We start from the raw sequence: 25,788 nt of genomic DNA, 5'->3' as shown, positions 1-25,788 counted from the left end.
TAAAGATTAGGCTACCTACTGACATACTCTCACCAATTTCCCTGCTTTGTGCCTTTTTAACACAGCTGCTGATCACTACTTCCGTCTCCGCTGTATGTCCACGTCACTGCTCCTGAATACACATCTGACATAAAACATTACACTATCATCCCTCCTATTCTTCCCACCTTTCCAGGACTGTATCGTTCTGTATTATCATTTCACTCAGGTGGCATTTTCCACTAGTATTGATGATGTCAGTGTCACTAAATTGCCATTGTGTTTAAAGCTAAGTGAATAATGGAAAAGATTATAATTTACTGGAGAACATCAAAAGTATAAGTTTTACTTTAATGTCAGAATATTCTCTCCTGCAGTCAGATATGAGTGGGCCTGAAGTACTGCTTTGGAGGCTTCTGCTAAGGCCTTCCACATGAGCATGAACTTCACCCACGGAGGCAAAAAATCATGGAGAAAATTATGAATAATTAAAAAACAGATAAATCTGAGACTACTGCAACCTACTTTCCAATATTTTAGGAACAGGAAAGAAGGCAAAATACGATTAATACATTATTCATTGCAAGTTATTCCTCAGCTCTGACTGTGCTTTACACATAGACCCCTGTACAAATTACAAGACATATTCCAGGTAACATTTTATTCCATGTAAAACTGGATTTCAGATCTGCTACAGAATGAAGGTAAGTATAACTACTCCTATTGCTGGCTGTTTCCTACATTACATCTCCGCCAGAAGCTTTAGGAATATTTGAGTATTCGAATAGATCAAGCTTCCTAAATTATTAATGATATTCTCTCACCATTTGTCTTTCTACTAGCTAATTCTTCTAGCACGATTATATATTTTGTGTAGGAGTGGAGAAATGTCTTGAAAAAACAATGACCTCTCCAGGATGCTATGTTGAAGCTTACGCTTTTATAGCTATTGGTATGTTGCCCTGGGTGTATCTGATTACCCAATGCCTGAAACAGCTACTAGTTCCCTCAGAAACCAGGCCTGGGACTCAGTGACGATAGCTTTCAGACCCAAAGATCCAGGAAAAACAGTCCCTGGACCAGAGATCTCCACTATTTCTGAAAGGGCAAAGATGCGTCTTTTGCTGGAAACTCTTGTTAGCTGGAACATTTTTCCTCACCTATTACTACATGTCTAAATAGGCCGCTTTTTTTCTTTTTATTTTCTTTTCTTTTTTCCCCTCTTTTAGTAGTTACAAGCTTGCTTTTGCCACTCCCTCTGAGATTGCAAACTAATTTTCTGTCTCTGCCATCTGACCCTGAAAACAATCCACCCTGCCAGAGAATCAAGGCTCAGAGAAGCTTTAAAGGCAAATGTACGATGCAAGAGTCCAAGTCTGTAGTTTTTTCTGCCTCACAGCTCTGCCATCTTGACTGTCTTCCAGTTCTGGTCTTGTTTTTTCTCGTGCTCTGTGTTTTTTATCTCATATTTGTCAGAAATTTTCTTTGAGGGAGTTTATAGCAATTCTAGGGACATTTTCGTAGCTGAGCCTGCAGAAAACTCACTCTTTCACCACCTCAGTTAAGCTTTTCATAAGGCACTGTCTGGTGCCCACATGGGAAAAGGCAGGCCCTGGGCTGCTCTGACTGACCACACGGTCAGATTTGTTCCAAGAGCTCCAATCTGGGTAAGTCAGGAGCTGACCTGTCTTATAACCTCCCTTCAAGCTGAAAAACTCCTGCCATACCAAGCTGGTGTTTTGGAGGTATGTGCATGGAGGAAGAAGGGACTATTAAATAGGTACCACTGTGCCTTTATGCAGAGGGAGAGGAGGAAGGAAAAGGAAAAACAAGGGAGTCTGGAGCGTGGAAAAGTCTGTCTTTGTAGAGCTGCTACTTTATGCTGGACTTCTCTGAAGGAAAAGGGCTGGCAACATCTTTTGCCCATTGCTGCTGGTGTTGACACTGTCTCCCACTTAGGCCACTGTTGAGTCTGCTGGAGCTGGCATGGGCTCCTCAGTGTCACCATAAAGCAACAGAAAAGGTCACAAGGCTATCTCCTGGTTTGTTTTCGCTTTGTCTTTTGCACAGAATTTAAGAGAACAAACTCAGCTCATGTTATTGTTCCAGATTCCAGCTAATCTGCATGGTATCAAGTGTCTCCAGAACCCTATACCAGATTTCTCCCCAGTCCTTACCACTCATATCATGGACACCAATTCTGTTCAGCCTTCCCCATCCTGCCCTGGTCTTCAGATGACAACCAGCAACCTAGCACTCTCACTACCCAATTAATGTTAAAAAAAAAAAAAAAAGTAAAGAAAAAAGAAAAAGAAAAGGCTACCATGTGAGTGACTTGAAACTATATATGATGTGCAGCCCTCTTACATTCCAAAACAAGCACAGAAGTACCTTGTGATTTTAAATATTCTTAATAGCCGAACACATCTCAACACTGAAATGCCCAGTGGTGACATGATCTTTGTCTCAACCAGAATCGTTTCCAGGATTCCTCCACACACGATGAAACAGTCAAAGCGGTTGAAGAGGGACACAAAATAGGCCTGCAGACCAAGGCTGTACATCTTCAGCAACATCTCTGCCGTGAAAAGAGCTAGCAGCACCTTATTGGCAGTGTCTCATGAAAAACAAACAGAAACAGAATGAAGAAACTTAGTTAAAGGATCATCACAGATAACTATTGACCCTTGCCTGTAAGAACTCCCTTCTGGGATCAGCCTGAAAGAGCAACCTTATCTAAGCTTGGGTCAAAGAATGGACTTCAAAAGTGTGGGCAGCCCATTCACAGAAATGTTTTACAAGGATGGTTACAGCAATTCTTATGTATTGCACATACAGCTGTGATGTGTTACACAGCCTCCATGGCAGGGATATGCCTTCCCCAGCTCAACCTCCCATTGTAGTTGTCATCTGCAGATGGAAGCGGGAATAGAAGAGCTGCTGTGCTGCCTGCTGTTGCTTAATTAAGCCTTTCAGCTGCTCTCACCTCCAGTGAGGATTCAACTGCTCTGCAGACTGAAGAACTTTACAAATCTCTCTTCCTTCCACACCTCCTTGGTAGCTAGAATTTATCATAAACACCATGTCAGGGAAGACCTTGGAGATCTTGTGGCTCCCACTAGCCATCCATAAATTGGAAATCCCGTAGCTGCAGATATATATTCAGCATAAACTCCTGATTTCATCTACGCCCAGCAGAAAACTGCTTTGGCTAGAAACCAGAAATTTATGTTTTCCCTGAAACCTCTCCTAATCTAGGCAGATATTTTCTTGTATTGGTTAAGGTCCTCCTCAGAAAAAGGACTATCTGCAGCCGTGTATGCTCCTTTTACACTGTGTGGCCCAACACACCAGCTCCTCCCTCAGCCCCCTTTCTTGACACTGACCATAATAAACAGCACCATCAGACTCTCCTCACCTTGAACCTCAGTGAGCCAGTCAGGCTGGTTGTAGTGTTCAGAGGCAATAGTAAGGGTGTTAAGAAACACGAGGAAGATCACCAACCAGTAGAAAACATTGGACTTGACAGCGGCACGGCACTTTCTTCTGCAGAATCGATTCCACCGGCGCCAGTAGCGACTTCAAAAATTAGAAAAGAGAGAGTGCTTTTCAGATAGGGAACCTTAGGCTACTGCAAAGCTCTGTCAAGGGAGACTCTAGTCTTGATTCATTGTCCAAAACTGGTAGAGAATAACTTTGGATTTCACCCTGAGAAATGTTTTCTCCCTGTCATCTGAGTCAACAGTAGTGATCATGCTTTCTTTAGCTCTAGGAATAAAGTTAGTCCTAAGCCAATTTGCAACGCTTAATGGTGAAGAAACCTCTTCAAGCAATGTCTTAATCTGATTAAGACATCCATCACGGCTATCCTGAGGTCTTTTAGCCCAGTTCTCACTGAAATCTTTATTCTTCCTGTACTTAATGCTTGTGGCCTGAACTCAGAATAGTTGATGAAAAGATGTCCACTATATACCATGGACCTCTGCATCAAGCCCTTGGAGAGGTGGGATCAAATAAGTTCTGTGGAAGGTTTCCAACACTCTGCAAGGTTCATGACCTAGCCTAATCCCAGAGCTAACTCTGATCAGAAAAACTTAGGGGACCTCAACATCTCACCTTCATGCCTGGAACTAAGGATACCATTTGTTAATCAACAAACCTTTTAAAGTTTGCCTGCCATGAACACATCCTCTTATGTCACTGATTTCTGAGGGTAATTACTAACCACAGAAGATATTTAAAGCTAATTACACACCTCCTACTCCTCAGAATTTAACTTGCATAGCAACCAGTTTCCAGGCAACATTTGCCACTGTATAATAAATCTAATAGTTTTTATATAGATGGTATATACATAGGTGTGTGTGCTCTGTAGAGATGCACACATACACAACATTACAGGACAAAGGAGGAGAGAACTTTTCTTGGCTAGTCTTCTCTTACATATCATTTCCAGAGATAAGCTGTGGCCGTGCTTCATGTCAGGGTTCAGCATCTAGATAAACTAAAGCCAGGCAACGTGAATGTTGCACACTGGCCAAGAACTTTGCAACATTTTAACAGGTAATCAAATACAAGCCGTTTTAGCTATGTAATTTGTAAGGGCATCTAGTCTATGTAGCTCAATCATTTAATCAATGTTGTGTGTTTTGCAGTGAATTGGAGACAAGAAACGATCTTCCAGCTTTCAAAAGTCACAACACATATGCATATACATTGGCCTTAAATCGTCAGCAATCCCCCACACTTGTGTGTACTTGTGCATTAGTGTGCATGCACATCACCACGTGGTGATACAAGTGTTTTCTTGTGCTTACACTTAATACTTTAAAACCATGGATTGTACAAATGTGATCATGTATGTAATGCTCTGCACAGGGATGCAGATGGGCAATATGTACACATATGTGGATTCCTGAATTGACCTTACTGTTTATTATTTAATTAAGGTGAAGGACAGAGTTATTTTCGTGCCCCAGTTACTGTGAAAGTTTATTTACTTTTTTTTTTTTTTTTTTTTTTAAATAAATTTGAGTCTGAATTCAGAGTGAGGAGGGCAGCTGCTCCTACCGAAGATGTAGAAGTGGACTGGACATCAACAATCTAGTTACATGTATTCAGTCAACCCTTCCAATGGACGCCCACAAATGACCACCTGAGGACTACTTCACATTGTTAAGAACTTTAAGTCAACAGAGAAGGAAATATCACCATCACAAGATTGTGCCTCATGATAAAAGGGAACACTTCACAAATAACCTGAAGATGCAAACTTCATCAGTTGAAAGATTTACAATCAAGCAGAGTAGAGTACTGGAACAAAGTGTAGAAAACAGAACCTTGAGCTGACAGGGTTGATATTGATGAGTGTAGTATAATTATGTGGTTGAACTTTTTTTTTCCTTTGCTTTTATATTTCATGGTTCAAAATGTGCAGATAGCAATCAGATAGGTACTTCTGAGTGAAAATATTCTCAGTAGTCCCTGCGCCTTATTTCAGTATGAAATTTAGAAAAAGCATGTTGATATTTGGTAGACGATTGACTAATATCTACCAAGTTTGACAGCATGTCCTAGAATCAAGATTGTGTCCAACAGATGCAGGAATAAACACTTCACAAGGTAAGGTGCAAAACCAGTGGAAAGAAAGAAAACAAAAATCAGTTTTACTTACCTAAATTTAGATTTGGAGATCCGATGCCTGAAAGATAAAAATTGCCATTAAAGTTTCTGAAGCTGTCCCATACCTCCTAGACTTTTATGAGAATAGTGACAGAAAGAAGCAAAGTTAAGCTCAATTATTTTTTTTTAAATGCATGCTGTTTTCCTTTTGAATCCCCTGTGAGGCAATATAGGCACTGGGCAGGGCTAGGATTCTCTGATATCTAAATCTTGTTGTTTGGTGGGAGTCATGAAGAAGGAGTCATGCCACGATGGGATTCTACCACTTACGGATATTAGTGAAATAGCCTTTCTCTTGGGTAAAAATCTGGCCTAATGCTAGGGGTATTGTACATCTGCTACCAAATTTATTTTTCAAGTATAACTCTCTTTTTTTCCTTTTCACCACCAGTTTTTTTTTTTTTTTCTTATATTAAAATATGTATGACTTTATACAAACAGACTTGTTGCTTTCACACATCACCTGTCACTTCAGGATATATAAGCACATTATGAAACCATGGGGAAAATAATGCTTTCATTTTTTTTTTTTTCCAGCAATTGAGGGAAAAACAGTATATGGTGGATATTTTCATATTTACATACCAATGATCATATTTATTTGTCCTTATTATCTACGTAAAGTGTCTTGAAATTAAATAGGACTGAACAATCAGCAATTCTGTTGCTATCAATGAAATTTGGGGTAACAAGCATTCCTGAAAACTGGGCCATGTTCCCACTAAACGTATTTAAATATTTAATTCCATTCACTCAGGTTCATTCACCTAAATAATCTCATTAGCCTTACACAAGAAATCACAGGCAAAACTAGGGACAGATCCCAATTCCCAAGCATGTGTCTTGCTCTGCTTAACACTTGTCCTTTAAGTCCCTCAAATGTCTTGTGGTATGTACACATTGGTGCACAGAGAGAAATAAAGGTATGTGTATGCAATGATATTACTCAGAGTTGATTTAAGAAGCTGCAAAATCCACTACCAATAACAAAAGAAATGAAAATCTGGAGAGTGACTATGAATAAGATATTTCTGCTGAGTGGAAGCATTTCTTAAGGTTCCCTCTATGGTAAGAAAGTGATTGATTGTTGACAACAGTCAGGAAAGGTCTTCCTGTACTGGCTTAAAAATGGATTGACTGTTAGCTGACATAGGAGAAAGTAATTCTCAAAGCATCCAACACTACTTTCTCTAGCAGTCTTAAAACTGGTCATGTCCCTCTTTGAGGACATCAGTCACTGACGTGTAGTCCATGATGGGCCAGTTTCCTTACGTGGAAGACATTTTAGTGATAGAAACATTTCACCAGCAGATAGTCCAAGCAAAAAAGAAAACAAACAAATAAACAAAAAAAACAACAAAAAAGCCTTTGCACTGAATTGTTGTGTCATAGGCAGCAGCATGGTTACAGACATGTGCAAGAACTCTTTCAAAAGAGAAGAAGAATGCACTGGCTGCACAGATGATTGCTAAATTATACTGTAAAGGCCATGGAACTTTATTAAAGGTGCTTCACTAGTCATCCACAGAGCATATCCTTAATGTTAATACTATCCGAACATCATACTGAGAAGTCTTGCTTAATAAGCCCTACCTACTGTAATGGATCAGATTGACAAGGAACAGGAAAGAAGGATCAGACAAGGCCAGGAGAAAAAAAAAGAAGAAAAAAAAATGCAATGACAGAGAAAGCTTGACACTGAAAATGAGATGGCGAGGACTTTCACAGGAAGAAGTTGGGGGGGAGGAAAAGAGAGCAAGAGAGATGTCATGGGGGATTTGCTCAGTGTAAGGTGAAGGAAGGACAGGAAGTGTGAAGTCCTCTGATGACCTCTCTGGCTGATGGTTTCCCAGTAAGGGAGCTCTGCTCTGTTGCATTTAAGGAATCTTTTGTTTATTTAGGCAAAAAGAGATGTGGCAGGTGTAGTACTCATCATGCATGTGACAATTATCTTTGGAGCATTACGAGCAGCAGCCAAGTGCATTCAGTGCTCCAACAGGTTAGCTACAAACCACTGCCCTCCCCCCCAGCGCCTTACTGCTACAGCAGAAGGCTCTATCACATGTGGGTGTGCTGTATATATAGAACAGAACAAGGGAGGAGGAATAGATTTATATTTAGAGGCAGAATCCAAGAGAAAATTTGAATTCTGGAAACACGAATTGTACAATAACTGGTTTTGACAACATTATGCCCTACTCTGAAACATATTTTTCAAGTGACCCTTGTGATCCAAGAAGCCTTTGTCTTTCAAAACCAGTATTAACTACATAGTATACAAAAATGTTCTTAGAACATTTTTCAGACAGTCAAATAATCTGAATTTGGGGCCTTGACACGGCCTCTTTGTGACACTCCAAACTAGCACTAGCCAGGGATTTGGTGGACCAGATTCTCTGCTATGGGTTTAAACAGGGATCTCCTGCACCCCTGATATTCTGGATGCTTTATGTATTTGGAAGAAAGAGAGCTTCTTCACTTGTGTCATGCTCTGGAATGTAAATTTTTTTTTTAATGTCACGATATTGGAGTCTATAAGAAAATTATTACAGATCACTACTGAGTGTTTTTGTCATAGAGACCACGTAACTCAGATTATGTTTTAGAAAGGCAAACACAGAAATCAGATTTTTATCATTTGACTAGATCTCTTTAATTCTCTAAAATACTCGTCTAGCCTTACCTGGTTATATACCACATACAGATAAGACAGTGAAATTTAAAGATTTTATAAGCATAAGCTCAGGATAATCAGTGTAATTTAAATGTAGTGAGATAGCCCATATTCTGAGAGATAAAGCAACAAAACAGATCTTTGGAAAGCCATCTTCCCTTTCTGTCTTCATGCTGATGGAAGGCTATTTCATTGCTTCTCGTCGGGATGCTGGAATCCCTGAAGAGAGCATGCCCACCCTGAGGTCCTTCCCCCCTGCCCTCACATTCCTAGGACAAGAGCATATAGTGACATAGAATCAGGAATTCTGAATTCATTCTCATTCAAAGGAATCATTTTCAGGAATGCATGCTGCATACCTAATAATCTCTCATCCTAATAAAGTCTTAGGGCTAAGTTCTACCCTCAGCTACTTCTCTGCAATTCACACTGAAACAATGGACCTCCATCCTTCCACCTGCTCTCCTCTGTACAATGCAATTAATACCGCAGGGACATACAATGACCATTTCTAATTTTTGACCATTTATTAAAAGCTCTAGCGAAACAGAACAGAAGACTGGCCCTGGAGAACTTGAGCTCTGATGTGGACTGAGATCCTTCTGCTTGCCCTTCTTGCACAAGCACTGAAGAACATACTGACCTGAACAAGTGATGCTGGTTTTAAGAGAGGTGGTTGTTAGCCAGCAGCAATAAGAATCTGCAGAACATCCTTAAGAAAACTGGATCTATCTGTCTTAAAATTGAGCTGCTTTGGTATTTATCAGGCCTTCTCGGGCTGGGAAACAGACTGGGAAAATAAGCCAGCACTTCAGAATTTAGTGAATAATCTAGCTCTCCCTGTGGCAAGTCACAGGTAAAGCCTGTCACAGCACCTGATGCAGGAAGAAATTTCTCCTCCACAAGGGCATGCTATTGTCCTTTAGACACATACCTAGAGCTGGCTGTAAATATCAAAAATGCCGTGCTTATAAATAAATTGGAGAACAGCAGCTAAGGCTGACACACAAAAGTTGATGCTGTGTGTTTTCTGCTGAAGTCAGCACTGGTGTCAGAGCTTTTGGCAGACTTTTCTTATCACTGCTCCTGATGTGCTTGGGACTTTGGTCCTCAAAGGAGGCCATCTTCTCATTTAGGTCAAAAACATCAGCAACTGTAGTGAACCTGCAAGTAAACTGTCTCTTTCCCCTTTACCATTGGCTCCTATGTTGATTATGTCAAGAGCTGCGTAGGAATTATTTTACCAGAAAAGCACCAAGTGAAAAATCAGTGATGGTTCAGCTGCCAGGGAAAGCTTCCATTGTTCATAATATTTTAAGGATAACTTTTTTTTTTTTCAGTTAAAAAGCCAGCGTAGGCTGTTCATTTTGTTTTATCATCTTTTATTGTTTTAACTCTCTTTGGTGGAAAAAACAATTGAACTGTCCCCTAAATGTATGGAAATCCCAGGCAAGGTGAAAATACCAAATGGCTTATTGTTTCAGTGAAAGCAGATCATTTTAAGCTGTCTTTCCCTTTGAACTCAAGTGCTTCAGTTTTCTACTGTGGCTCCATGGAACATTAGTTTCCACAAAGGTCTTTTTTTTTTTTTTTTTTTTTTTTTTTTTTGCTAGTACATATGTATAAAAACAAGTTCTATTTTGGCACTCCAGATCTGTATGACTGTATTAGAAAATTAGCATTCTGGTTGTATTAGAAGATTATATACACTGCCATCCTGCACAGAATAGATTACTGTTGATTATAAGCAACAGCCTGTCCACAGGAATCTAAGACCTGCTGAGCAGTAACCATGGAGGTTTGGAGAAATTACTCGCTACTGGAAAGTATTGGGTATAAAGCTATCCTGTAAACAGAAACCCATTGCTCCTAGTTCTGGGTTTATCTCACTGATACTTTTAGAGGAAATACATTTCTTTGTACCTGGAGGCAACAGGTTATTAGAGCTGTGATACATCAGAATTAAGATAAGTTCCACTTCCAAACATTGGCCTTGAGGATAAAAGCTGTTGTGTTTCTACTACAGGGCAGATGTCAGCACAGTACAAGGCAATATCATGACAGGGATGATATACTGTGGATATTCTTGGACATTTTTCAATGTCCAGTGGAACCCTACAAAACCTCCTTCAAATTCAGACACCTGGTAAAGGTAGCACCCACCTTAGGAAGGGAACTACTCTTGGCCACATCTCACCTGATGGCAGCAGAATTAAACTAGGGATGAATAGGAATGAAGCTTTTGTTTTAGTTTTAAGAAACTGGATTTACACAATAAGCAAAGAGATTAGATATTATATACCTCCTGAAACTCCTTCTGCTGGTTTGAAGGCTGGCATTGCTCCAGACAGCACAGCTGATGAATGCAGTTTCTATAGTATGGATACTATAGAAATAAAAGCTTCTTTGAAACAATTCATCAGTAGGAGATAGCGTGTGTTTGAGAGGTATTCTCTTGATCTCACATAGCATATGTCTTTGTGGAGCTGAGAAAGGCTGTCAGGGAAGATCTCCTTTTCTAAAAGGCATGCTTGAGCCTAGCTTCTCAAGCAGATCTTTCTGTCATCCACAGACCAAGCCTTTCAAAGCTCTACAGCTTTTTATACAAACAAAAAGAACAGCCAGTAATTCTAAGTTATCTTCACTAAAAATGCTTTTTCTTTCAGTCGCCTAGATACTTTTTATCATGAGCCCATTGCAAAGGCAAGGTCAGCCTGTAACCATGGTGGTGGTGGCAGTGCTGGGGTTAAATGCCCTAGCAGCCTGATGCCACTAAATAAAAAAAACCTTTGACTTGAAATCTCCCTGTTGCTTCAATCATGTCTGGTTGCAGCTTGCCCAGTGCAGTCTCTGCCCTCTGGGAAAAAATGTGTTTAGAGCGACAATGGGGACTCATGGCCACTAGGTGATTTTAGCAGGCTGGTAAATATGAAGACTCGTCTGCAATACATGAAACTCAACAACTGAACAAAAAACTTGTCTAGCCATTTCAACTGTAAAAACAAATTCCAGAGGGCAGATGACTGCTCAAAAGTCCAGGCCTAGACTTCAACTAGAGTAAATCAGGATGGCATGACCATAGTTGTTAACACTTACTGAAAGTCACTAGTACTACATGAGGAACTTATTTGAAAAATTCAACTGACTTCTGCATGAACTATTCTTATCCTTAAGTGACCCTGAAGAATTATTGGAAGCACTGGGCCAAATTCTAATGCTCTGAGTCAGGTTCCATTGAAGTTACATACTATTTAAACCAATTCTGAAATCCTTGCTTACATTTCATACGTTCCAGCAAAAATATTGACCTGTGAGAGGTTTAAATGAAGGCTCAGTGAGAAGAGGACATAATAGTTCTTGAAACCAGGAAAGCTGATTTCTCTGTCCACCTGACTGTGTGATACGTGAAACAAGCAAGACAGAGAGGAGTCCAAGCCTTAGAATGCTAGGCACGTCTGAATATACCCACAACTGCAGAATTTGGAGCTCCACAAGTTTACAAAATCAGAAAGCATTGAAGAAATTTGTATTTAATTCCAGACTTTCAAATACAATGATAGTCATTCATTTTCCTGGTTGAAGGCTCCCATCCATCTCTGAGAGATCAAAAGCAATCTCAGTAAGGCCTTGAGGATCTTGAAGGTCCTTGGGTAAGGAGTAAAAAAAAAAAACAAACAAACACAAAAACAAAAAACAAAACTCACCCTTCTCAATAACAGACTTCAATTTCCCTACTATGCACCACCCATTTTCAATGGAAGTGGAAAGTGGCAAGGAAACTGTTTATCTCCCTGAATCTTACACGTCCTGCTCTGGTGAAACAGGGTGCTGTTTTAAGATTTACAACACAGGAAGAAGAAATGAAGTTCTGTTTTCCTGTCATCTTTCTATGTTCTCTTCCCCAAAATGTATCAGACATAGCTACCCCTTCTCCTAATAATGTGGGCATGGTGATCACTGTGCCAGACCACAGTACTGTTATTTTCCTGTGGACATGTTGGACTGTTTTAAGTAAACTCCATTCTAAATCATGATTACATTTAGAGTTGGGTTAAACTTCGGCTCTCTTGGCCATATTCCAGCTAAGGTAATTATGTTCTGCATGCCAAAAATCCCCATACAGTTCTGGTGCAAAACAAGCTACCCTTCTTCTACATCTCCTTGACACTCGTGTCCTTTCTCCTTAAGCTTTTAAACACCTGTCACATTTTACCCTGAAGGTGGCTGAACTCTAACACTATGAAAATAATCCTTGCATGTACAGCTCATAAAGTGTTTTAGGATCCTTTGGGATTAAGGGCATTAAATGAATGCAAACTGTAATATTAAAAATATATGCAACTTTATAGTAACAGTTGACATTGTTGTTGGCACTGTGTAGCACCAGGGGACCCATTGTGTTAGGAACTGTAACTGCAGAATAGAGACGGTTCTCCAAATTAGATCCAGCTGGAAGATGTGGTCACATATCCAGCTACTGCTTCCTACAGAGTGACAAGAGCACAGGCATCTCAGTGGGGTGCTAAAGGGAGCGTTACAACTGCCTTAGCGCTGTCAGTAGACCTAGCCTGGCTCCTTCAGAAAAAACTTCCTAATCTAAACTATAATGCCAGACTCAGCAGGTACACAACAGCAGACAGGTGAAGGAAAGCTGTCACAATTTCTTCTGGGGTTTGTAAGTCACTGGCTGACACTTCCAGAAAAGCAGATTGAATTTATAACATATTTCACATATCACATCGTGTAATGCAGATAAGAACCCCTCCTCTTCAGTTTGTAGAGGAGAAGGCCAGGGGTGTGCGTGGGAGACACAATCAAAGTTTATGAAGTCATGAAAGTGATAGATAAGCTGAATGCAGAACTGTTGATCACCGGATCTCACAGTATAAGAAGGAAAGGGCATTGACTGAAAGTGGCAGTAGATCAGCTTAAAACAGATACACTAAAGTACTTGTCTACACAGCAGGTAGTGAGCTTCTGGAAACTTGTTGTCACAGGAGATTGTGAGGGCAGGCAGCATTAGCAGTTTCAGATAAATCCATGGCTGACAGGTCCATAGATCGCTGCTAAAGGCAAAAAGAAGTGTGCCCTCTAAGATCTCTAATATGATAAGCATGAATTCAGAAGCAGTAAAAGCTGAATGAAAGGCAGGAATTGATCAGGCTTGCATACTTGCCCTCCTGTCACTGTCAGGACTTGAACATTGGAACATAGCAAAAATAGTATTTTGGCATCAGTATTTCTTATGTCCTTATGTTCACCAATTAATCAACACTGAAGGGCTCAAAGTACACCCAAGGACAGGACAGAGTCCCAGAATACTCCAGAAGAGTGCTTTGTCCATTTTTCAAGGAAATTTTGGGAGATTAACTTATTTCCCTGCAGCATAAGGTCCATTCTTGTTCAAGTCATGCAAAAAGCAAGAAAGCATTCCTCTTGTCTGTTCTTGCTCTCTGTGGTGTTAAAAAATGCACCATAAAATATAAATGTCTTCTATAACTGCTATCTCATGTTCTTCAGCATGTCTATTAACAACAATGGTGTGATTTTGAGGAGGCATTATTCCCTCCCCAGTGATGCATTTCTTTGTCACTATGATGTTGTGTTCAGCACTTAAAGGGTGTAATTCAGCTGAAGGATGAGAGTTACCATATGAGTATTTCTATTACAAGATACCATAAAGTGTAGAGGAATCATTAGTGAAATTAAAATATACCAGTCAATTCCACTGCTTGGTCTGTATATTCTGGATTTGATTATCCATCACTAAAGATAAATTTTAAATTAAGAACATTTATCCATCAGTTCTTTTAGCTACTACGCAAAACCAGCTCTTCTTATTTTGGGAATTCTATGATTTATTTGTATCTATGTAATCCCAGAGGCTCTCCACTAATGTCCGGAGTGAGTTTACATTGCAATTAAGATAAGAAGTGGGATCAACAGATCGTCTCCATCCTCTCCTTTCACCCATACTGTGGTGTACTCCCCCTTAAAGAGACTGACATTTGCCTTGGCTTTAAACCCACCAAGCTCAATCCAGCACCTACATACATATAACTGCGTATATGTACTCACGCTAGCCTAGCACCGCAGTTTTCGCCTTCAATATCTGCTCCAGGGACGTTGTCTGTGTTCACGGACTCGGTCTCACTGGTGGGCATGCTCACTGTAAGAGTCAAAGGGAAGAAAAAGAGAGGGTTGGCCATTAGAACCTGACACATCTATTAATGAATCACATCAGTGAAGGAACTGGTGTAATGAAAAGACCCTCAGCTGCAGCTCCTGAGGATTAGCTGATCAAGTCTGCTGCCTCCCTGCACAGGCCAGGCTGGGCAGGTAGACTTTAGGAACATACATAGGTTACTCGAAAGCTAAAGGAAGGGGAAGAGACAGCTGCTTATTTTCTTTCTGAGTTGGCTTCTGGAAATGTTATGAATGAGAACCACTGAAAATTAGAGAACCTTCAAAACCAAGAAAGAAGCTTTTGCTTGATTCAGTGAACGCTTAAGATGATTCCCCCTTACTTGCAACCAGCCCAGCCACCTTAATGCCCTCCCCAATCTCTTGTGGAGAGGAGTGCAAATAAAAAGTACCAGTGTGATAGGTGTTCAAAAGACTTCTGTTAGCCTGATAGCAAGTACCACAAATAATACTGATGGCTCATCTATCATATACTACCAAGATGTGTTTTAGCCCTACAGTTAGAAACTGGGCCTATAGGGATAAGAGGGAAATTCAGACTCCGACTCTTTCAGACATTATCAGCAAAGGAACTAATTAATATGGACTGTGGCAGAGATTTCATGTTGACACCCATCAACCAAGATCTGGAAAGAATTTCCCACACTTTTGCGGAAATGTCATGGAATAGCCGTCAAATGAAAGCAACCTTAGCCATCAAATGAAATGAATGCAAACCTACTTCTTCTGAATTCGAGGAGGTGTTATCTTCTCTTATGAAACCTTAATATTTTATTTGCTTCTGTTGATCACAAAGATTCATGGTTTCCATTCCATGAATTGCTCCCAGCTCCTATATGAGCTTTAATAACTCCTTTCATATACAAACATTCAACTTAAGGTAGAAGAAAAGAAAGGATAGGATACAATGTGTCCTCTTCCCTTCCCTCCTTTTTTTTTTTAAATTTTACAAAAGTATACGGAAAATGTTGCTTCAAACTGAATAATGGAGGAGTTAGATCTCTCAGATGCCCAACAGGACTGCAAAACATGACCTGCACTGGATGTATATCTCAGATGAGATTTGACAGCATGCACTATTAGCTGTTGGAGAGGCTTCTAATAGCTTGTCAAAACAGGTTACTCATTAATAAGAAAATATCTATTTTGGGGTCAATGGTGCAAAAAGAGACAAAACAGAATAAATATGCTCTGCATTCCAATTGGACAGATGTTTAATGAGCCATGGGTGCAGGTCTTCTTTCAGAAACTAGAAAGATATCAGAAGGTTCTTCCAAAGATCTAAGAAATCCCTGGGTTTCTGCTTTGAAAGCATTATGGTAGAAAAGCCCCTCAAAATCTTTCCTTCACCCCATCCCAATGATGCAAGCGCTTCGGATGTGTATCTTTGGAAATCTAAAGCTCTTGGACAGTTTTCTGTAGGAACACAGCCCATAGGAAATAATGGTCTCTCTACCTCTCTTGACATCATGAAATACTGTACTCTAATGGTGCTCATTTCTTTGCAAAGATTAGATGTTTTAATAACATTATCTGTTTAGAAAGATGAATTAAGAAATCAACTGAATTAATATTTTGATGCACATGGAAGAGTCAAGTAAACTGTAAGAAAAAATGACATTCGTAATTCAAATTTTCAGTCCAGATTAAGCCCTTCAGAGAAAAAAAAAAAAAAAACAAACACTGATATTTAGCAAGTCATCTTTGAAGATGAGGTAAAGCACTTTCAAGACATATTTGAGCTTATTTGCAAATGGAAAACAATCTTGAAGACATTAGCAAGAGATTGATTTGCAGAACAGCTTATTATCTTGAGTGCATGAAGAGGACACTGCACAAGCAATAGAAAAAGCAAGGCACGCACATGCAGAAGTATACAAAGATACATTATGTGTCAGTCTGCATAGAGACATATAGACACACACACAGACAAATATACGCAGTGTGGGCACAAATTGCAGTCGAACATTACCATGGGTTTCTGTGGAGTGACTAAACCAAGCAAACTTTCCTTTCTTCTTATCAGGCAAGCCAGACGGAGTGCTTCCTTTCACAGACAAGATGGTCAGTGTCAAGTACCAGGAACAAGACATCAATAGAGAACATGCAGCCAGTGACAGGCAAAAGAAAAAAACAAGGAACTCAGCTTGCACATGACATCCACTTCTGTCTGAAAACTTCATCATGTGAATTAAAAGTACAAAATCAAAAACAAAAGTATACGGAAGTAAAAAATATTATAACAGATCATTGGAGGATAATGTTCCCTTGCTTTCTGCTATTTTTTATATTTGTCTTCTGAGAACATGAAGTGGCAGAATTTAAGTTTATGGGTCAAATCCTTTTTCCAGTGATATCAATGGCAAAACTCTTCTTGTTTGACTGCGTGACCTACTGAAATCAGTGAGACTAAGGCAATCACAATTTGTCCCAAAGTTATCCCCTGATCCTTATTAGACTAGCCTATTTTTGAATGATATGTCTTTTTTTTTTTTCCTAAACTTTTTCAATATCAAGAAACTCTTGCAAAACTGATGGAGCTGCTAACGGAAAGTAGTTGGAATAATCACATTTCTCTGTCTTTTCCCATTTGTAGAGATTAACAACCTTCAAGCACTCAGATTTACCATGCCTTACTCAAACTAGGACACACCTCAGCTATGCCTCATGATTTCCATTTGAGTTTACATTTGGCATTTACCCTCTGATGTTCTTCTGCTGCATGGCTTTTCATGGCATTACTTAATGTTGATCCTCTGCTTATTATGTATGCATGGAGGTCCTCAGCCCACACATATCAGAGGTGTATGTGCAAAGGTGTCACAGAGCATACTTTGCACTTCCCTAATCCTACTGCTGTGGAAGGTCAAATTAAGGTGAGGGATACAGGTCCAGTGACACACAGGCTGAAGAGCCACCTCCTGTGGTTTGAGCTAGCTCACTGGCATTAACTCCCAGGCACTTCCTACACTGCACTGATGGAAAATGTTAAGGACAATAAAAAGTATTAAGGTATCGCGTATAAGAAGAATGATGGCCTAGAAGTTAAAGGTCATGACAGACAGTAGACTAGGACTGTATTCTCAAATGTGATATGCTCTCAGCAGGGCAATCACTAATTTTCTGTGGCACCTCACTTCACCTTCAAAATCAGGGGATAATCATGTGCAGAGCTGCTGTGAGGTTCATTCAGGCCAGCTAACAAATCCTAGAAACAAAAGATGCTGCAGAAGATGTGTGTATAAACTAGGGCTGAATATGAGATGAAGTAAACCAAATACTGCCTATATGGCTTTCTTACCTGATTCAGTTCTCAGGGACACAGACCTTCTGCCTGCACCCTAGCTCCAGCACAGAAACAAGGCAGGCATTTTTTGCAGTCAGGGTAATAAATTACTGCAACCATGTACTGAGAATGCTGGTGGTGAATCTACCACAGGAATGTTTTAATCAGTAAGAGATGTTTTTCTAAATGGTGGGCTCTAGTCCAGACCAGAGTTATGTTCAGGCTCATACTATACAGACTATGCCATCTCAATGGCCACTTCCTCCTTGTAATTTTGGAAGCTGAGACAAAAGCAAGAGAGAGATAAATGCATATTTCCTCCTACCTGGGCGCAAATGATTCAGGGGGAGAAATCCTGGTGCCTTTCCTCCTTTCCCATGAAGTATGCACTCTGACAGAAGTGGTTCCCTGTCATCTTCAAAAATCCTATTGCTTGTACCCAGATCAGAGGTCCCCGTAGGGCTGGGTTCTACCAGATGCAGAGGACATATTGTTTCTGTGTGGGACCCCACCTCCCTGGCCTTCAAGCAGACCAACAGATCTTCCATCTACCACATGCTTTGCATTGCAGGCACTTCAGTGTCCAAACCGCAGCACAGACTCTACCCCTGTGCGTGTGATTCAATTGTCCACCTAACACCTGAGGGTATTAGGTTAACATCTAAATGCCGATGTCATACATAGGCGACTCCTTGGCACAAGTGAGAGCAAGTTGTTAAAGGAGTGAGACGACATTTTCACTGGGCAGTTTGCCTTTGCCTGGCTGCACCAGGAGTAGCAGTGCAGCTAACAGGGCAGTGAGAACAAATTGCGGGCAGCCTGCTCCAACCAAACCAGTACAGTGAACTGCTACCAACAGCACAGGAACAGGTCCCATAGAAGATATTATGCACTTCCTTGGGGCAAAACACAGCGGCTTTGCTTACATGGCAATCTTTTTTTTTGGATTTATCCTTAGTCATCACATCCATAATTCTCTCTGGTTGATGAAATCTATTAATTACACATTCTCAAAGTTGTATAGCAATTTCTTTTTAAAGGGAAGTGAAACAACCTTTTAAAGGCATGAAAGTATTTCATGGTTTCAACAGAATGCAAACCTTAAGGACCAGTATGTTTTATACTTTACAGTCGCTTCTGAAATGTTTGCACTTCTTACATCTCTCCACAGTGTGGCTCATCTCTGAATACAGAATTTTCCTCCTGGACTGCCTAAACTCTGATTTCATTTTACTTACATAGCGTTCCTGCAGCAACTGAAGTAGCAAAGGCTATCTAGCTGCTTCCTTAAAAATAAATCTGAGATATGCTTCATGTTGTGTTAATTCTAGCTCTGAGACCCAGCAGACAGAAGTAAGGACAAAGAGTCTGCAGTCTGTGACTGGCTAGATAGACAGATGTGCAAGACCCTTTGAGAGCCTCTGTTCCATGTCACTGGCATCAAGCTTTGATACCAGCTCTCCACTTGCACTAACATATGTCCCTCCTCCAACCAGTGCCCTGTGGACATGCAATAAATTATTAGATGGCAGGTTGCCAAGAGACAGCCAAACACTCAAGCAGAAAGCTAGCACAAGCAAGTACCCTTCTCTGTAGCCCTGAAACTTTTTTTTTGCTTTACACACTTAGAGAATAATATATGCTCCCAGTTCGGGAATATCACTACCACTGATGCATATTGCTTTTATGGCACTTTTGTTATCTTGCCAGTGGAAGTAATTTTAATATTCAGATTTAGCTCCATGGATTATAATGTTGCCACACTTTCTTGTTGCTGAATCTGACTTTAATGAACCTCACTGTGAGAACTTAAGACACAGAGAAGATGAAGCCTGGGCAAAGGGTGTCAAGTTCCACAAACATCGATGAAGCATATACTTTTCTCAGGTTTTAATGGGACACACTACTAAATGACTTTGCAGACTTGGTCATTAGTTTTAGAACTGGATATGTTGGAGACTATTCACTTTGCCTGACTTCACATCTCTGATTTAGCTGTTTGAGTTAAGCTCCAGAGGCAGAGAGGTTCCTATCACAGGTTTTCTGAATGGCTCACTGATGGCTCCCTCAACCACATGGACAGGCTGGGCGTTTACAGTAGGCCCCTAGTTAGGTACCTGACCAAAACCAGTGTGATTACTCAACAGTGTGTTCATCCATATTCAAAAAGACTTGCCGTGGGTTTTCGGATTAAGAAAAGGAACAATATACTTGATTGTGTATTCTGATCTGTTCACCTGGACTACAATTTCCTCAACTCTCTAATTTCTGCTGGTATTGAGTGACATTGTGAAATATCGACCTAAATCACCCCTTTTGCCCGTGTTGGTATTTGAAGTCAGATGGACCTGATGTTACTTTTTTGTGTCACCTTGCTCATGTGATCAAGCCTTTCTACATATCTGTTCAGTTTCTCTGAAATGGGGATTATAATTCTGCTCTCACCTTGCAAACCTCTCTGAGATCTGCAGATGAAACACATTACAATAGGTGCTAAGTACTATAGTTATTACTGATGCTAATGTCTCCCAAGTGGGACACTGCAGTACTATAAAGCAAATCTAAAGAGCAAAGAAGTCCTGTGAATTCTCCAGCTGAGATTTAAGATTTCTCTTTTCTATCAAGCACAACAAGAATAAATTGCAATATGCAGGCTGCTTCCTTTAACAGAATGTGCATCAAGTGAATGACTTTGTCTCCAGTAAGAACCTTGCTTCCTGTGGTGCCTCTCATGCCCGTCATTTCATGAATGAGTTTATGGGCAGCTGTCAGAATATCAATTGACTCTTTTTTTTTTTTTTTTGGTGGAGAGTTCTCATTTTAATTAATACGTGAATATTGTCTAGCTTTCCTCTTCTCATTGCCTGTTTGGAAATGCTATACTCATTCATCATATTTATTAATTTAAATTAGATACAGCATTTATTCTGATACATGCATACAGTGTCTTGGGAACAATCCGTGAGTATGTTCTTAAATGGAAGCAGCATGCAGAGAATAAACTGTGCAGAGGCAAATGAATAATTTTCTCTAGATCTCTTCCTGATTTTTTGACTGGGGAACATTTTGGGGGTTTCTGTTTTGAAAAGAAGCTCTGCAATAGGAAGGCTTCTACAAGAGAAGAGGAAAGGGAACTTAAACTATCTGTAGGAACTTGGTGGTTACACACCTCCCAAAGACAGACAGAATGCATCAATGAATCTAGCACAAAAAAAAGGAATCCAGAAAAATTGTGAAAATGCTTTCAAAATCCTTATGGAGGGCTCAGAGGTCAATGCCCATACAGACAGTATTATGCACACAGTACTACATAAATATATGCAATACATACACTTTCAATAACCTAATTTTGGGTTACATACAAATGACTGCAATTAGAAGGAGAGAGCTTGAGTTGCAGTTTCACACAAGGTCGAATTGAGGATAGCAACAAAGAGCCATAGAGCATCTGTCAGTTGCATCTGCTTCAATCAAAAACAGAGAGGCTTTTGGTAAAAAGACCTTTACACCAGCAAACCAGCAGCAAAGGTGGAGCAGCTAGTGTGTAGTAACAGGGCTTGTCATTACAGTCATAAAAGCAGGCTGAGAAGACTAATGCAGTGTAGCACAGGTTACCGACTTGAGCAGAAGTAGGAACGTTGCCAATACTGAGATGGAGTATTGTACGTCCAACATTTCACTTACATATACATTATGCATTTTATAATAAATTGCAATATATATCTTTCATATAAAGAGACTTGCTTTCTCATGTTCTCCTCTCCTGGAGTGTCACCACAGGCACATATACATCCCATGATGTTGAGGGGATGCAGTCATGGGCTAAGTGAATTTATACCATACACAAAGAGGAACAGGAGACGGAGATCTGTATCAGCTGTGCAGGCATGTGATTAACAGATCTGTCATTAACACATGCAGATTACTGCGCACCTATGAATGCATTACCTTGCCACTACTTAATTTTCCTGAGACTTATTTTAGTACAACAAACACCCCAGCTACCTTAAACAGCTGCCATTTCTTTCTACTTTTTTTACAGTAATATTGACAGTAATACACAGCCCTCCACAAATATTTGTTCATTTCAGCCATCGAGTGGAATGCACATTATGCACAAGACACATAATGAGCACAAGTGAACTTCTGGCCCTGACGAGAGGTGGCCTTGCAAGTCTCTGACATGCTCTGTTCTGTATTTGAAAGGAAAAACTTAAAATCCTCTTTGCTCTTCGCTGCATGGAGGGCAGGGGTTATTTTTGCATAACTGTGGTATCTCAAATGTCTCAGAAGCACAGGATGTAGGACCTTTCAGAAAGGAGTCTAACTCTCTGTTAAAAAGGGCAAAATGAGCAGTTTCCCTGGGTAACAGCTTGTTCTGCTGAGCTAACATCTGAGTCTGCATTAGGAGCCCATTCACTGCTCTGCAGAGTTTCTGCCTGCAAGGGCTGTGGAAGTAACCTGCTTAATCCCTGTGGCTGAGGAAGGACAGATGGGCCAGGTCACAGGGTGACCAGAACAGATCTTCTACCAGAGGTACCAGAAGATTCTGGTACCAGAATCAGATTCTGGTACCAGATTCAGAATCAGAAGGTACCAGAACAGATTCTGCTACCAGAACAGATCTTCAAAGATGTTTCTCTCCTAAATCTGGGTGCTCCAATGACATCCTAAACTTGTTTTCTTTTTTGATAAATGTCTTGTATTGTTTGTCTCGCTAGGAACAACACCTAATGTGCCAAAGTGCAAGGCATTTACTTGCCAGGATATGGTTTATAGCCTAAGTTTCTGGTGTCAGTCTAATACTCTAGTTCCCTATAGACTTCTGGAGCCATTCATTAAAAAAAATAATTAAAAAAAAAAAAGAAAAAAGAGAGGGAGAGAGAAGAAAAAAGGAACTGAGGCAACTGAGGATATATAACTCTTTCAACGGTATTTTTTGATGGTGAACAAATTACAACAGCACATTCTGAATGGTTCAGCAAGATCTCTTTCATTCTTTAAAATTTTTTTACAGAAGAAGTTGGGACAAGCAGCAGCACCATCAAATGTTCTTGATTCTACGCCATAAATGATACAAGGACACAAGAAGCAGGAGCATCTCACTTGAAAATCAAAACGATTCTAGTATTGCAGTGTGGTCTGGCAGCCATCTAAGAAATGGGTGCATGAGAGCTACTATCACACTAGGTGTTGGAAAGTGATACAAAGACTGATGAAACAAAACAAATAAAATAATTAACCACAAAGAAAGTGCCCTCAAGACAGTATAATCAACTGAAAAAATAAAATCCCTCCCCCTTTGATCACTTTTGTTCATCTAATAATCACACAGCTACTTATATTTTGCTCACTAGCATTGTTATAAATGAAAATTATCAGCACATGAGCTTCAAGAACAAATGTGGTTTTAAGGCAGGTCATGTGTTTCCTTAAATATCTGTGCATGGGGGAACTTTTGCATCTGCCCATCCACACAAACATACACCTGGGTGGTGAATCAGTAACTTTGATGAGGATCTCTACTTCAGCAAAAGCATCTTTGTTCTTTCAGTTCACAGCCCTGTCTTCCCTGCAGAGTCAGGGAGAAGCAAAAAAATTACAGAAGCTAGTTCTAACCTGATCTGCTTAGGTCATCAGAAACTCTCTGGGGAGTGCTGCTCACCACCTCGATTGCTAAGCTTCAAAGTGGCTGAGATGCAGCTCTAGCTGTTTTATGACATCCCTGTCTGGCACCAGCCGTTCCAAGGTGGGTGACACCTGAAGACTCAGCAAGTGGCCTACACTTCGTGAGCCAGAGCACATAAGAGGATGTGTCAGGACAGCGGCGACTGTATTTGTGTTTGGATGCTTCAGTGGGTCAGGGGCTCACAACGCAAATCTTTCCCCAGGGAGCTCCCACACCCTGCAGCCAGGAAGCTTAGGCAGGGATTGTGCCTGGGCTGAGCCAACAGGGAGGAAGGTGTCTCTGAGGACCACCTCCTGCAGAAGGAGGAAACTACGCCCCTGGAGGCTGGCCCTTGTTGGCAGAATATCACACAAATAAAAAGGAAAAGTGAACGTGGGGGGCAAATTTTATTATTTCAAAGGACAGGCAGGGCAGCTGGGCAGAGGCCGGGTCATGGGTGAAGAAGCTGTGGGAAAGAGCAACAGTGACTGAATATTTCATCTGAAATACTGCTCTGCAAGCTGGAAGAGTAGCATATGGTTATTGCATGATGGAAGGCATAATTTAGGAGTGACTTACTTAAAATATTTGAGCATTAATATTACCAAATTTAGAGAACAGCAAGGCCCCATCCATCTGAGCAGTCTCATTGCACATGCAACACCTGAGACAGATTAACTCTCAGCAAGTGCAGGCATTTTCTAATAGCGGTATTCACGTGGGATGTGTAAGAAGGCTCCTGGGTGATGCATTCCTGATGGTAAACGATCAAGCAATTCAGTTCACTGATCGACAGGTATGGTAACACACACATTAGGTATAGGTCACTTTCAAGCCAGGGCTGTGTGAAAGTGCTGGATCCTTGGAATTGTACTCATGGATCACACTGGACAGATTCTATTCAGCTCCACGATCTGAAATGGAAATCACCTCTTCTATTACAAAATGCACATAAAATTCTGTTTTTAACCCCCGGTCTGTTACATTTCTTCTGTCTTCTGTGCCTAGTAAATAAAATGCTTGTGATTTTGTGTGCTTCTCCTGCATGTGGTGTTCTTTCAGACACTTTTGCTAACATAATGACTAGTCTGATACTAGACACTATTATCACAATATCATGAGTCAGAACCATGAGACATGCTAGCTGGGCAGGCTGTGTGTTACTGTGCAGCCAGGAGAAAATCAAAGAATTCAAGTTAAAGAGTTTTGCCCTTAAAATCAGCTTGTCAAACCTGTAATTAAAGCTTTTACACCTCTTGAGTAAGGCATTGAGAATAGGTCAATTACCCCAATTCAAAGAAACAGGCAGTTTATAGTGGCCTTGAAATAATAGATTCTTAGTTTGCAAATACTTCTAGCATGCAGGAGAGCGAGGGACTGATAACAACAGCTTGAGTTAAGCTTAGTGTGGGCAGGTGTTATGCAAGCTTCCCTCACACAGCTGTGTTAAAAACAAGTCATTCGTGACCTGGCATAGCCCTGTTATTCTGCTTCTGGTTCTTCAAACAGCTAGATAATACACTTACATTTTGATCAGCACATCTGTGAGGATCCATGCAGCTCTGCCACTGCAGCCTTGCTCTGGTGTTTAACCCTTTTGCTACTTCAGCCTCTGGGTTTTAATGCAGTTGATAACACCACCATTCTGATCTCCAGTGACACCTGTATATATATACCTAACCTTGGGCCCCCTGCAGACCTCCACAGTTTGCACTTAGAGGGATGCATCTGACTGCAGCCCTTCCTCAAGCAGACAAGGAGAAGCATGCACCATGCTGTGGCTTGTGAACTGCGTGAATGGAAATAAGGATGTGAGCAGCACTACAAACACCCATGGGCCCTTAAGCTGAATTGGAATGTAGGCCTCAAGATTTGAAAGGCCAGTTGTCTAATCTGTTGACTTATCTCCACAATCCTGCTAACTGAAGAGCTGCTGTAATCAGCAGGCAGACTCAGTGCCACAGCTATTTTCAGTTCAGTTCCCCAGTTGGAAACATTTTCCTTCCCCCGCCACCTCTACAGGCTTGATGTTGTTTATGAGATAACTGGAATGGAGAGACCAGCTTTTCTTCCCAGGAGCAAGTACAACCAGAGATTTTTACCCTATTAGCAGACTGTACTGGAGCAGATGGGAAGTTTCTCACCCAGTAAGTAGAAGTGAGCGGTCACAACGCGAGAGTGTGACTGCTCCTCTGTCAGAGCTGTACCTGTACAAGGGTCCTGCTGCAAGCTTTCCAGGCTTCCCACCAAAGCACTGAGAAACGCTAGGTGCCACTCACAACTGTCAATCCTCAG

At 40.7% G+C, this 25,788-nt stretch overlaps 1 protein-coding gene across 1 annotated transcript in view; it reads right to left on the bottom strand.

Annotated features, from left to right (window-relative positions):
• CACNA1C (calcium voltage-gated channel subunit alpha1 C) overlaps positions 1-25,788 on the bottom strand; it is a 488,233-nt gene that overhangs the window by 100,543 nt on the left and 361,902 nt on the right. The window contains 4 exon segments of the mRNA XM_040562696.1: positions 2,371-2,596; positions 3,398-3,558; positions 5,654-5,680; positions 14,414-14,504. Of these exon segments, the coding sequence (XP_040418630.1) occupies positions 2,371-2,596; positions 3,398-3,558; positions 5,654-5,680; positions 14,414-14,504 (505 nt within the window).

This window comes from Cygnus olor, chromosome 1 (assembly GCF_009769625.2).
Source record: "Cygnus olor isolate bCygOlo1 chromosome 1, bCygOlo1.pri.v2, whole genome shotgun sequence".
Taxonomy (NCBI): domain Eukaryota; kingdom Metazoa; phylum Chordata; class Aves; order Anseriformes; family Anatidae; genus Cygnus; species Cygnus olor.
Note: the sequence above shows the minus strand (reverse complement) of the source record. Positions and strands in the feature narration are given on the sequence as shown.